Genomic DNA, 13,217 nt, shown 5'->3' with positions numbered 1-13,217 from the left:
TCGTTATTATATGATTATTTACCATTCAAAATGATGTTTTCACTAATAAATATCATAGCCACACGCTAACCATCTGTGTTCCTAAGAAATCGTTTTTTAGATCTGTTAATATTCATGTAAAAATTGAAACATCATCCGCTAATAAACTTTATCATGAGATTTAATACGAGGACAGAAGCCTCAAACAATACGATAAAGAAATGAAGTTTACTACAAATAACATTTCAAACCGCTGTCGTTGATTTTACAATAAAACATGTAATTTATGATTCATTTTGAAGAAAACATGTAATACCGCAAACATATCAAAAAGGCAATTTCAATATACAACAGTATACTTTGCAATGGTTTTAAGCAGTTAAACATCAGGGGCGTAGCGATACCTCCAAGGATATGCAGGCACATTAAAAAAATATAAGGGGGGCCAGGGGGCCGCAGGGCCCCCGGTAGTTCCAGGGCAAAGCCCTTGTCAGGGTTTCAGGGGGCCGAAGGCCCCCGAAGCTCCTGAAGGATACCAAATTGATCAGAAGATAGGATGCTTTCCTAAAATAAAATATATGGGTTCAAAGCTGCGCAGCAGGGGTCATATAAATATAAATATTTGGTTTGGTACACATACATTCAGGAAATTAATACAAGTTACAAATGCTAGATTAAATGTCAGGCAAAATTAATTTTATTTAAGGATTGAGGTTTACTTTTATGCCAAATCAAAAGGCGGGACTGTGTTATTCCTCTGGGTTTGGGTAGTGGTTACAAACGACTGGGCAATAAACACATAGCTTTTTTCCCTGCTATCAACTGCACCATCTCAGGGGTGGAAAATATTAACCGCCCCTTGGCACCCCATTAACCCTTCATCCTGTGTTAAATTAGGGTGGGGAGTGTGTAACAAATAGGGCGTAGAAAAATAATAAAATATTAAGCATGTCAAATTTTAAAGTCTTACCTGTACCAAGCTTAGTGTTGACATCAAAGAAGGGCATTCCACCTTTGTTTATGTAGTAAACTTTCCCATATGCTGCTCGGTTGATGTGACCACACTCGGGATTTTGACACAAAGTCCTTTTTGTAATTCACTATACAAGGTCACTGGCATAGGGCCAAGTTTACACTTCTGGCAGTACTGGAGATTTGACAATAGAACTTCAATCTCAATCAATCTTCTTCCGTTTTTCCACCGATCGTGTACACCTTTACCAAGTTGTTTTTACTTGTAAATTCTTTCAGTACAACCATTTAAAAAAAAACACTCATTACCCAAACATAAATTAGTATTACAGTAATTGTGTTCTTTTTTAATTTGCTTATCTTTTTTGGGTCTACGTTGTTAAGAACGCGTCGAAAAACGCCCAATTTGTCACGGTATTTCATCTTGAAATTTCATTGTCGGCCATGCTGGATGCGGAAATTTCCCAGCATGCATTTATTTTTAAGTTATTGTGTTTTTAAAGCGAGATTATACGATTTTGTCAAATATTTATGAATTTATATAAACTGTGTACAAAATATTATACGTATATTTATTTCAATATAAATTAAAATAAAAGTTAAGAATAATGTCGAAATGTGAGTTAAGCCAGATATTGAATTCTGAAAATGTATGTATAGACGAATTTGCCAGAATGTATATCATGCATGTACGATGTGAATATAAATTTATTTTATCGGTTCATTTAAAATTACTGCAACGATATATATATATTCATACGACACCCGAACACTAACTCCGATCCTTATAAAAAGGCCAATGCTTTGGTTATTGTAGGAAAATATGTACGAAATAAAGTCGTCACAATCGGCTCGGGGCGCTAATTTGTCTTTGCTGCACTTTATGAAATTCGTCTACAATGTATAATTTTTCTTGCTTATGTTGTGTTATTATTTTAAGATATTTCAATATATTACAATTAAACATATATAAAAAATCGTATAATCTCGCTTTCATGTTTCAACAAATATTTTACCGAATTTCTAAAATCAACTCAATAATTTTATATTATTATTACAAAATACTAATGGAAAATAAAAATTATGACTTAATTCGGTTCCCCACGATAGTTCACGATATCATTCCGATGTCTTCCGAAAATGTTCTACCTTAACGTATTGTTTTACATTCTGTTTTAGTTTATAAGATGTTAAATTATTTTGCCGTTTGCCATTTATCAGTTTACTAAATGCATACATATTGCTGTCTGGCACCGACTGATTGAAAACATTTTTTCTGAATCTTAATAGAACTTTTAATGCATCTATCCTCTCTCTCTCTCTCTCTCTCTCTGGTTCTCTAAACAGTTCATCCTCTATCTGTTTGTTTGGTTGTTTTTTTGCCACAATCCATAATATAGCATGTCAATGATTTCCTTCTCCGATTTCACTACTCTTCGTTTCTCTTGCTCTTCATTCCTCCTGAAATCTTCCTGCTGCTTTTCAAGCCTCTGCTTATAAATTTCTTCAGACCTCTTTTTGAACCCCTCTCACTCCTTTTTCACTTGTGCTCTACTACTTTAAATACTGTCTTCCTTGTCCTGTGCTGCAAGCCATTCACTGGTTTTATTCAAGCTAAATGTTATTTGTGCTTCAAATGCCAGTGTTATAATATTTCGATTAGTTCTCAAAATGTGGGCGACATAGCTGAAAACACGTTCTGGAAACTTATTATGCTTGTCAACACTTTTTGTTTGATCGTTGTTGATGTGTTCATGCGTTCCCACAGCAAGATGATCCTTGTATTGGCGCCTGATAAGTATCACCAGTGCGGGTGGGACAACTGCAAGGATAATTCTAACAAGGTCATCATCTACAGACTGGGAAACTAGCGCCTCGTATACTTTGTCCTTCTTCACAAGCACGTCTGGAAAAACATTTCACCTTTCATGAATGTATCCGAATCATTTTCGGCATGTTCTACATACTCAGCCAGCCTTTGATAATGCGAGTTCATTTCGGATATTGAAACTTCCTTCTTTTCCATCACTTTCCACAATGGAGTTGTAATACATTTTGAAAAAAAAGTCAAGTGCTTTGCAACCACTGATATACTAATCTGTTTTCAAGTCACTTAAAACACTTTCCAAAAGTCTATTCAATGTACTACATTTTTAAGTATTCAATCATGGTGTTTTTTCAAGAAAAAATGTGACCAGCATTTGAGAACAATATATTAAATCTGTGACCATGAAGGGGTTCTAATGGAAAAAATAAAATATTGTTTTTTGTAAGAAACTTGAAATGAATGTGTTATACCCTTGATGACACCCACTTTTTTATCCCATCGCCTAACATAAGCCTTACATGCGACCATAATACAGCGAACAGTTCCTGACTTACCTGCCTTTCTGAATATAAGATTAATTATCACATGCTGTACCCTGTTTCCCATGTAATACTACCATTACATTTTTTTTATTACACATACGAGTTTGATCGTTCATTAAAAAAATGCTTCCTCTACAGGATATTTCAACCTGGACAACTTGCTGTTGCGATGGGGCGTGTTAGGGACCCAGATGGCTTGAGAGTGGTCAGTTATCCCACAGTCATCGTTTTGTGGTAGATTTCCTGCACGGGGAGAATGTTCTACTGACAGCTGATATGTCCTCCTGCCATAGGTAATCCAGATACGGAATCTTAAATAATGTTGAAGAATATATTTAAATTAAAACACAAGTATGTTTTTATTTCAAACACAATTATGTTTTTAGTTCCCGTACAAGTATATTTGTAGTGCACACGCATCTATGTTTTAGTTCACACACACGATTATGTTTAGTTCACACTTAAGTATATTTTTAGTTCACACACAAGTATATTTTTAGTCCACACAGAAGTATGTTTTTAGTTCACACTTCAGGTTGAAGTTGCTAATATTATAGCCATTTACAATGATTATTTCATTTGACACAGCGGGACTTTTACATTTCAAGACACTTGTGATTGTGGTCTCATACTTTCTTTTCAACGATTTTCCTCTTACAAGCTTGTTTGATGAAAAAGCAAAGTTTTCGGTCATTATTCGAACAGCTTTTTCATCACTTTTTTTTATAAAATTGATTGTCCCAAGATCACTCCATTGATATTTCGTCCGTATTGAAGAGCTGTAGGGTTTGAAATAAGACCATTAAATGACCACGATGCTGGCAGAAATTGTTTTCTATTGCATCAGATTTGATCATTGATGGAATGATAGATGTGTAAGGATGATTCTATATCATGAAGTCACACATTTCTAGGAAGCCAATGATAGATAACTGGGTATCTTCATGGCACTCTGATGACATGAGTGACTTTTGGGATTGAACTTTCTTTTGCCATTGTTGGACTGCATGACGTTTTTGTAGACGAATGTCATTGGACTCATTGACTGTTCTTCGGTCCCTGAATACATCAATCAGAATCGATGTGTTCTTTAACAATTCAATGACCCCATCCAGTGCTGAACCGTTAGCTCCCATACGCTGCTTGTAAGCTTCCATGCGGGTAAGCCAGTCTGCATCTTAAACTTCTTCTGCATGTTTATGTTGCATTTGTTTCTGACTGGTTTGGGAAGATGTGCTCATTGGTTAGTTTTCTGTGGACTTTGGACAGGATTTGTACGGTCAAATGTGTATGCATCCACCCACATTCTCCACTGTACTTCTTTACCATCTGTAAACTTAAGCAGCCGTGTGCACTTCTCATGTGTTCCACTTTTCATTATGTTATTCCGTATTGTCTTGAAAGTAAAAAAGAAGGATCCAGAAAAAAAATTGTTAAATTTCAGGGCATGGGAGCTGTAAACATATTTTCAATAATGGTCTCCTCAGGGAAATGTAATTTCATGAAAGAGCGATTGCTTACAGCCCCATCCATACTGATGTACATGGTTTCAAAGCCAAACTGTAACAGTTTGTTCACGGAATCCCAAACATGTATGTAAAGATCACCAGCAATTACCTGGTCTGAAACGAAGTGTGCACATGGAAAGCGGAAACCAGAGATCACATTGAATATTGAACTGTAACATGAGAGATCCCATTTGTTTTATTTTTTTTTTGCCAATAGGTTTTCACATGTGCGTTAATTGTGCTTCAGGTTGCCAGCAGTCAATAAACTTCATTTGTGAACATGAAAAATGACAAGAGTTAGAAAAAGCACATGCTGTAATTGTATTTCTATGTGCCAGCAGTCAATATACTTTATTTATTAACGTGCACAATAACAACAGTTAGAAGAAACACCAGCCTTCAATAAACTTAATTTATTCATATCTGAAATGACAAGAGTTAGACAATAACACGCTTTAATTGTGTTTTAGGTAACCAGCCTTCAATATACTTCATTTTGTTTTATCCAAAATGACAAGAGTTAGAAAAACACATGCTTTAATTGTGGTTTAGGTCACCAGCCTCCAATAAACTTCATTTTATTCACATGCAAAATGACAAGACCTAGAAAAAACACATACTTTAATTGTGTTTCACGGTGCCAGCAGTCAATATACTTCATTTATCCATATTCAAATATTAAAATGACAAGAGTTAGAATATAAAGAAGTGAAACTCCAGCTGCTGGAGCAGTATTGAATTTTCATTAAAAACAATTAGTTGGTCCTTTCTTTAAGGCAAGTGACCGATTGCCCAAACAGTACAAAACAGCACAATACAGCACAATACAAACCAACATAAACACAAAATATGAATAAAGCTGGGGTCACCGCCTTGGAACGGTCAATGCAAAGCATTGGGGGTTTAAACCTGGTTATAGAGCGCTCAACCTCACACTTGGCCCAGCAATATTCATAATACATTTAAGTGTAAATAAAATTTAACGTCATAGCATTGTAACTCAAATTAAACAATAATAAAAGGGAATTAAAACGCATTCAATTTTATTACTATTTAATTACTCAATTGCATTGAAGATACAAGAGTAACTGAATTACAACTTTTTGACGAACGATCAAATAAAACTATTAACAATTGTCAACTACATTCCTTCTTTATAGAAAAGATTTGAGAATATAGAATCATATAGTTAATATCTCAGATAATCATCGCGCAAATACAGGAAGAAGCAGCAATAATGGGTGTAAAAATTCCATATTACATAGCTTGGTTGTTTATGTGACTGCTAAACAAATTAAAAATAATTAAATCAAACAAGAAACGCCTATCAGAGAAAAAAATATAAATAAAATGGAACAACATATTGTTGTTGTTTTTTAAGTTACCACCACTTATTTATTTTATCAAACATTACTACTCTTAACTAGAACATCAGTTATAGACATAAACCTTTTCATTAAGTAGATTATAACTTGTTATGTAGCAAACAAATGGTAAGGGTAGAAACAAAATCATTATATTTATATGTTCTTGTTTGTTTTTTAATCAGGCTCAAATATTGTCAACAAGAAAAGATTACATTAGCTTAATGGGAAACCGTTCAGCAGCCTTGGATTTAAAGTGTACTTTTGTCATCATGGCAAAAATACCGACCGAACCATAATTTAAAATCTCCAAAGGTATTGTACTATCTACATAAGCTGAAGCAAAGTTTTGCAAATATATTTAGATTTTCATGAAGCAAATTTATTTTTATCCCCCGGCGAAGGCGGATGGATATTATTTTGGCGTTGTTCGTCCGTCCTTCCGTCTTTGTATGTGATAAAACTTCAAAAACCTTCTGTTGTTTAACCACAGGGTCTAAAGAATAATATTTGGCATACCGTTACATCATCGGTGTTCCTCGAACAAGATTGATAAACAAAATTCCATAGCGTAAAAAAAGTCCCGACATGTGGGCAAATATGTTTCCCGTATGTTTATATTGTAAAAACTTGGGATGCCCAGCAAAGGTGCTGATCAAAGAAGGAATTATGCTTCCTGCCAGTCATGTATGTATCTGTTAGGAATACACACATTTGTTAATTGCGCATTTATAATACATGCCCTTTTTTGTAGGTTGGTTTTACTGTCTGTTCATTTTCGGCAAAGTGGTACATATGGAAAAAAACACACTAATTCAACATTGAATACAAATGTATGATAATTGTGGACACTTCTTAAGCAAATAGGAGCATAACTTACATATGTATGTTTATGTATTGTAAGAGTCATCGGGATGGCGAGTTGTATATAATGGGATTCGTGTCGTGTATGGATTGTTGAATAAATAAGCGAAGGCGTTAAACGGTTAACTAAAACGTTATATTTTTCCGTCTTTAAAAGTATCACCAGGTAAAAAAGTTGAACAAAATTTGTAAATATAACGTGATAAAGAACATATAAGTCTCACCCTAGACTTTTAATTTCAGGTTGTTACTTTCAATTTGGTATACTAAGTTTTAATTGTCGATTTATTAATATTATATTTTATTTATCTTATTTTTACTTATTGATGTTACCCGTTCAGAGTTGGAAATTTGAATGCTTCCGCCTTCTGAAGCTCCCCTTTTTATAGACGGTATCAGCCAATCGGGTTGCACGTCATAAAATCCGGACCAATGAAATCAATTGTTACAAAGTGACATTGGCGTTCTAAAATGAATATTTCAGATAAAATTTTGCATCCGATGCAAAACTACAATTAATTACAATTTATATTGTGGCGTTCACTTGATATTTAGAAAGAAATAGAGGATATTTGTTGGTTTCGGTAGCATTATAAAGAAGTGAAACTCCAGCTGCTGGAGCAGTATTGAATTATCATTAAAAACAATTAGTTGGTCCTTTATTTAAGGCAAGTGACCGATTGCCAAAACAGTACAAACAGCACAATACAGCACAATACAAACCAACATAAACACAAAATATGAATAAGCTGGGGTCACCGCCTCGAACGGTCAATGCAAAGCATTTGGGGTTTAAACCGGTTATAGAGCGCTCAACCTCACACTTGGCCCAGCAATATTCATAATACATTTAAGTGTAAATAAAATTTAACGTCATAGCATTGTAACTCAAATCAAACAATAATAAAAGGGAATTAAAACGCATTCAATTTAATTACAATTTAATTACTCAATGGTATTGAAGATACCAGAGCAACAGAGTTACAACTTTTAGACGAACGATAAAATGGAACAGACATTACTTTTCAGGCAATAACACAGTTATAAAGATGTGTTTTCAAAATACATAATGCAAATATGTTGTTAAATTATATACATTTAACATAATTTTAATAAGACCACATGACTTCAGAATGCACTTAACTCATTCAATAGAGCTATGTCACATTTACTTGGGAACCATGCAGGAAACGAAATAAATTTTATATATAAAAAACATCATTCAATTCATATTCTTAGCAAGAATTTCTTGGATGTATACCAAATATTTCAGGATAAAGCTCGTGTGGCAAGGAATCTATTTTGCACTAAGTCCACAAATTGGAAAAACAAAGGCTGCAGAAACTTTAGGATATTTTGATGGGAAGGTATTTGAACTTTATAAATTGACTTGACCACATTCACCTAAATTTAATAAACAAAATCTCTGTAAATTGCTTGAAGACTTAAAATCTAAATTCGTCTTTGTTCCTGCTGATAAGGCTGCTAATAATGTTATAATAATATGACGAGTGTTTTATGTTCAAACTATTTCACAAGAACTTGCACAAACTACATCATATTGTGAGTACAATAAGCAATCTAATGAAATTATTACCGACCATTTTGCCCAATGCATAAAATTAAATGTAATAGTCAATATTACTTACAAGAAATTGCCATCACTTTACTGGATACCTAAATTACATAAGACGCCATATAAAAGTTGTTTTATCGCTAATTCAGTGTCTTGTACCACCAAACAATTATCAGTGTATTTTACATCTGCATTGAGTGCTATTAGATATCATATAGCTAAATTTTGTTATAAAGTTTATGAAAATAGTAATATTAACCTATTTTGGTTAATAAAAAACACCTTAGAAGTAATTGATAAAATTGAAAATAAAAAATATAAGGTGTCACAGGTAAGTACTTATGATTTTCTTACACTATATACAACGCTTCCTCACGCTTTAATAAAATCCAAACTTGTTTCTTTGATTGAAAAAACTTTTGCTAGAAAGAAGTGTTTATATCTAGCTTTAAACACTAAAACAGCTTTTTTTACTTATCAGATATTAGATAATTACATCATTTGGACTGGTCTTGACTTTTGTGCAGCACTTACTTTTCTTTTGGATAACTTGTTTGTTGAATTTAATGGTAAAATATTTAAACAAATTATTGGCGTTCTATGGGTACTAATTGTGCGCAACTTATAGCTGACCTTTTTTATATTGTAATTAAAGCGAATTTATGTTAGAATTATCTAAAACTAAGCAAGTAGATTTGATTAATTGTTTTAACCTTACTAGTAGGTACATTGATGACATACTTAATTTAGATAATCCATTATTTGAACAATATATTCACAAAATCTACCCAAAAAAACTAGTCTTAAATAGATCGTGTATATCCAATACAGTCGCTGCGTATTTAGACTTTCATTTAACTATTAATAATAATTTGATCAAAACTAGTTTATACGACAAACGGGACGATTTTAACTTTGAAATTGTGAATTTTCCGTTCCTAGATGGCAACATCCCTAAAGGACCTTCCTATGGTATTTACATTTCGCAGTTGGTACGTTATGCCAGAGCATGTTCATGTATTAAAGATTTTAATGATCGTAATCTAATATTAACAAAAAAAAATGCTAAAACAAGGCTTTTTGTATCATAACCTAAGAAGTAAATTTGCTAAATTTTACTCTAAGTATGGTGATTTAATTTCAAAATATAATCTTTCTTTAAAATGGCCTTTAAATAATGGAATCTCCCATCCATCATTTTACGGAGATGTTTTGAAGCGAAAACTACATTTGGGCTCAAATCGTACATCAAATCATTTCTGTCGTCAGTTGTCAAAATACCTATATACTGTTTGATTCCAATAATGTCGCTTTAATTGAATTACTTTTTTTATATATTTGATTCTTAATATTTAATCATTTAAACTTGTTTCATTAGTAGTACAATTTTGCAGTAGCCCCCCATTAATAGTTTTATTATAACTTTACAGTACTGCCCCTGGATTTTTTTCACGTCATTGTGTCTTCGCCTGTCAATTACGTCATAACTCTTTCTCTAATCCTGGGTACATGGATTTTTTGACGTCATACGATCAACTTTCCAGTTGTAAGCTACATGCATAGGTCATTGGGTTTATAACGTTCAATTTTATTTATATTTTCTCTCTAATAGGCGTTTCTTTTTTTATTTAACTATTATTAATTTAATTTTTAGCAGTCACATAAACAACCAAGCATTGTAATATGGAATTTTTACACCCATTATTGCTGCTTCTTCCTGTATTTGCGCGATGATTATCTGAAATATTAACTTAATGACGCTATATTCTTAAATCTTTTTCTATAAAGAATTATTATTGTTTGATTCGAGTTACAATGCTATGACGTTAAATTTTATTTACACTTAAATGTATTATGAATATTGCTGGGACAAGTGTGAGGTTGAGCGCTCTATAACCGGTTTAAACCCCCAATGCTTTGCATTCACCGTTCCAAGGCGGTGACCCCAGCTTTATTCATATATTGTGTTTATGTTGGTTTGTATTGTGCTGTTTTGTACTGTTTGGGCAATCGGTCACTTGCCTTAAATAAAGGACCAACTAATTGTTTTTAATGAGAATTCAATACTGTACCAGCAGCTGGAGTTTCACTTCTTTATATTGTAAGTGAATTTTCAAATACCAGGACGATTATTCTAGTTTTATTTCTGAAAACAATTTGGATTTCAAATTTTCACAACTTCAATAATTTAACAACTCATATTTTCACAATTATGAACAGTTTGTGACTCATTTGTTTTACAATTTTGAACAGTTTGTGACTCTTTTTTTTCACAAAATGAGGTTGTAAAAAAATCCCTGAAAAGTCCGGTACAAATAATCATATTGATAAATACTAGTTTTACAAATAATTTTTTACAAACATTCTTGAAATTATACTTGAATGAATGGCGACTCTTGGGCTTGCAGCATAATAAACCCAATTATTTGAGAATGGCACAAAGAGTAAAATTCATTGTCAAACAATTACATAGTAAAAAGAAGATATTTTATTTTAGGAATCTTAACTGTTGCTGGGTACAGTGCTTACAATAACCAGCTAGTTCTGGAGTTATTCAGCACATTTGACAAGGCTGATGATGGCAGAAACTTTCCCACACAATAAAATAGTTAATAGAATTACAACAACAGTATAACATGTATACACGATTATATATTGATAATTTCAAATTCCCATATTACTAAGATTTAATCATAGATGACAAATTTCTGTCAACATTGGAAACAAATGGTCTTTTTACAGCTTTTTCTGTGCCTTCAGTCCATGAAAAACGAAAACAGGGCAGCTTACTTGGCCAAAGCATCCGGTACAACTGGCATGAAGGTGGCCCAAATGATTGTGGATGACAAAAGGAGGTAAATGCAATGTTTAAGTTTCATAATAAATACAACTTCCAAACAATGTGGGTATTATAAGTTCAACAGCATTGATAAATTCAAAACTATTTAAATTCCCATTAATTACTTTAATACATTGATTGCAATTTGTAATTTATTGTTATTGGTTTACTCTATATGCTGATTTTAATTTTATCCACTGTCATAAATACACATAAAAGAAAAAACATTTTATTTTTTGGACAGAGAAAACATGAAACAAATAATTACCACCACCCTCCAGGAAAACCCATTAGCAGAGGTCAATGAGAGATACAGCAATGTGGAAAAAATGCTTGAATATAAAGGTAGAATATATCTGAAATAACATATCCATTTGAAATAACTAGATAATGGTAATTTTGTAAAATTGAAACATAAATTGCCTCATTTGAAGACTCAAACCTAATTTTATATGAAACTTTTATTTTTAAAGGAGACATATCAACTGCAGTTTGCAAACACAAGTTTGCATCCTTCATCAGCCATCTTTCAAAGAACATCGTCCCTATGGCCACATTGGAACTTTTAATTAATGGGGAAACAACAATGATTCCAACAGAGTTTCAGACAAAAATTAACAAGTTGGAGAGAGACATAGAGATGTACTTTTACTAAGAATGAAGAATTAATGAAGTGTGCAGTGAGTGATGCATGAAAAAGGTGTGTATGTAGAAGTGAGTGAAGTGTGAAGAGTGAAAGAAACAGAACATAAGTCAAATAGTCTTATGTATTTATTAACAATTATTTTGTTTTTAGTAAACAGCTATTGATTGAAGGTGGTCATCATTTGATATATGTTTCCACATGATAATTATTTTTCCGTTCTGCTTTTTAACATATGTGAGAACATTTAAAACTTGTGTTTATATACATAGTGCACATTCTAAATAACTTTCAGATTGAATAGAGGTAAAATAATAAACTTAATATACTTTACACGCATATCAAGCTTGTGAACGCATTTAGAACCAATAAGGTCAAGGCTACTGTAACTGGAAATACATAAATGGTTAACCGGTAATAATATTCAATTCGGATGGATTCATAAAGTCGATTGGTGTATAGCGGATTTTAGTGTGTAACGGATAGGTTAAACGTTTTTTGCAAAATACTTTTGTTTATGTTAAGATTTATAGTTTTCTATGAATTGAATACCAAAAGCCTATCATTGTTAAGTCGATTCATGTTTTTGTTGACTTGTGTCAATGTTTACAACTGTTTCTTTTTTTGAAAACAAAACAAGGTCACGTTATGTACGCACCGTTTTTGTGAGGACAGGAAAAGTGCAGACGAATGGTTTCTTGAACTTTGCAGATTTTGTTTGGTTAACATAATGTTTATTGATGTAATATTTTAGTATTATGTGTCCTTTACAAAAGAATGCTCAGAACCCAAATTAATGCGTACCATATAAAATAAGCATGAAAGCTGCAATTCGGGATTTAGTGAATAACAGACATGTGGTGAACCATATTCAGGAATGTGGGGATTGTCTCAAAATAAATATAAACTCAATTGAAGTTGTCAAATACACATGTGGTTATCGTGTGGCTATGTTATTAATTAGTGAAAACATCATTTTAATGAAAAAAATCAAATTATAAAGAAAAATCGATTTCTCTGAAAACATATTTTTCATTATCAAATCTCTATATATAACAAGGTGTTCAACTCAAAATGACCCGAATATAGGGTACATCGCCTT

At 32.6% G+C, this 13,217-nt stretch overlaps 1 protein-coding gene across 1 annotated transcript; it reads left to right on the top strand.

The window, feature by feature from the left end:
- The first annotated feature begins 11,396 nt into the window (after positions 1-11,396).
- LOC127878563 (uncharacterized) lies at positions 11,397-12,412 on the top strand. The gene is made up of 3 exons (XM_052425094.1): positions 11,397-11,488; positions 11,717-11,817; positions 11,946-12,412. Exons 1-3 carry the CDS (start codon positions 11,397-11,399, stop codon positions 12,125-12,127), a joined length of 375 nt encoding a protein of 124 aa, XP_052281054.1. The 3' UTR covers positions 12,128-12,412.
- Positions 12,413-13,217: the final 805 nt, after the last annotated feature.

Source organism: Dreissena polymorpha, chromosome 4 (genome assembly GCF_020536995.1).
Source record: "Dreissena polymorpha isolate Duluth1 chromosome 4, UMN_Dpol_1.0, whole genome shotgun sequence".
NCBI lineage: Eukaryota > Metazoa > Mollusca > Bivalvia > Myida > Dreissenidae > Dreissena > Dreissena polymorpha.
The sequence above is the reverse complement of the archived record's forward strand: the minus strand, read 5'-3'. Positions and strand labels throughout refer to the sequence as shown.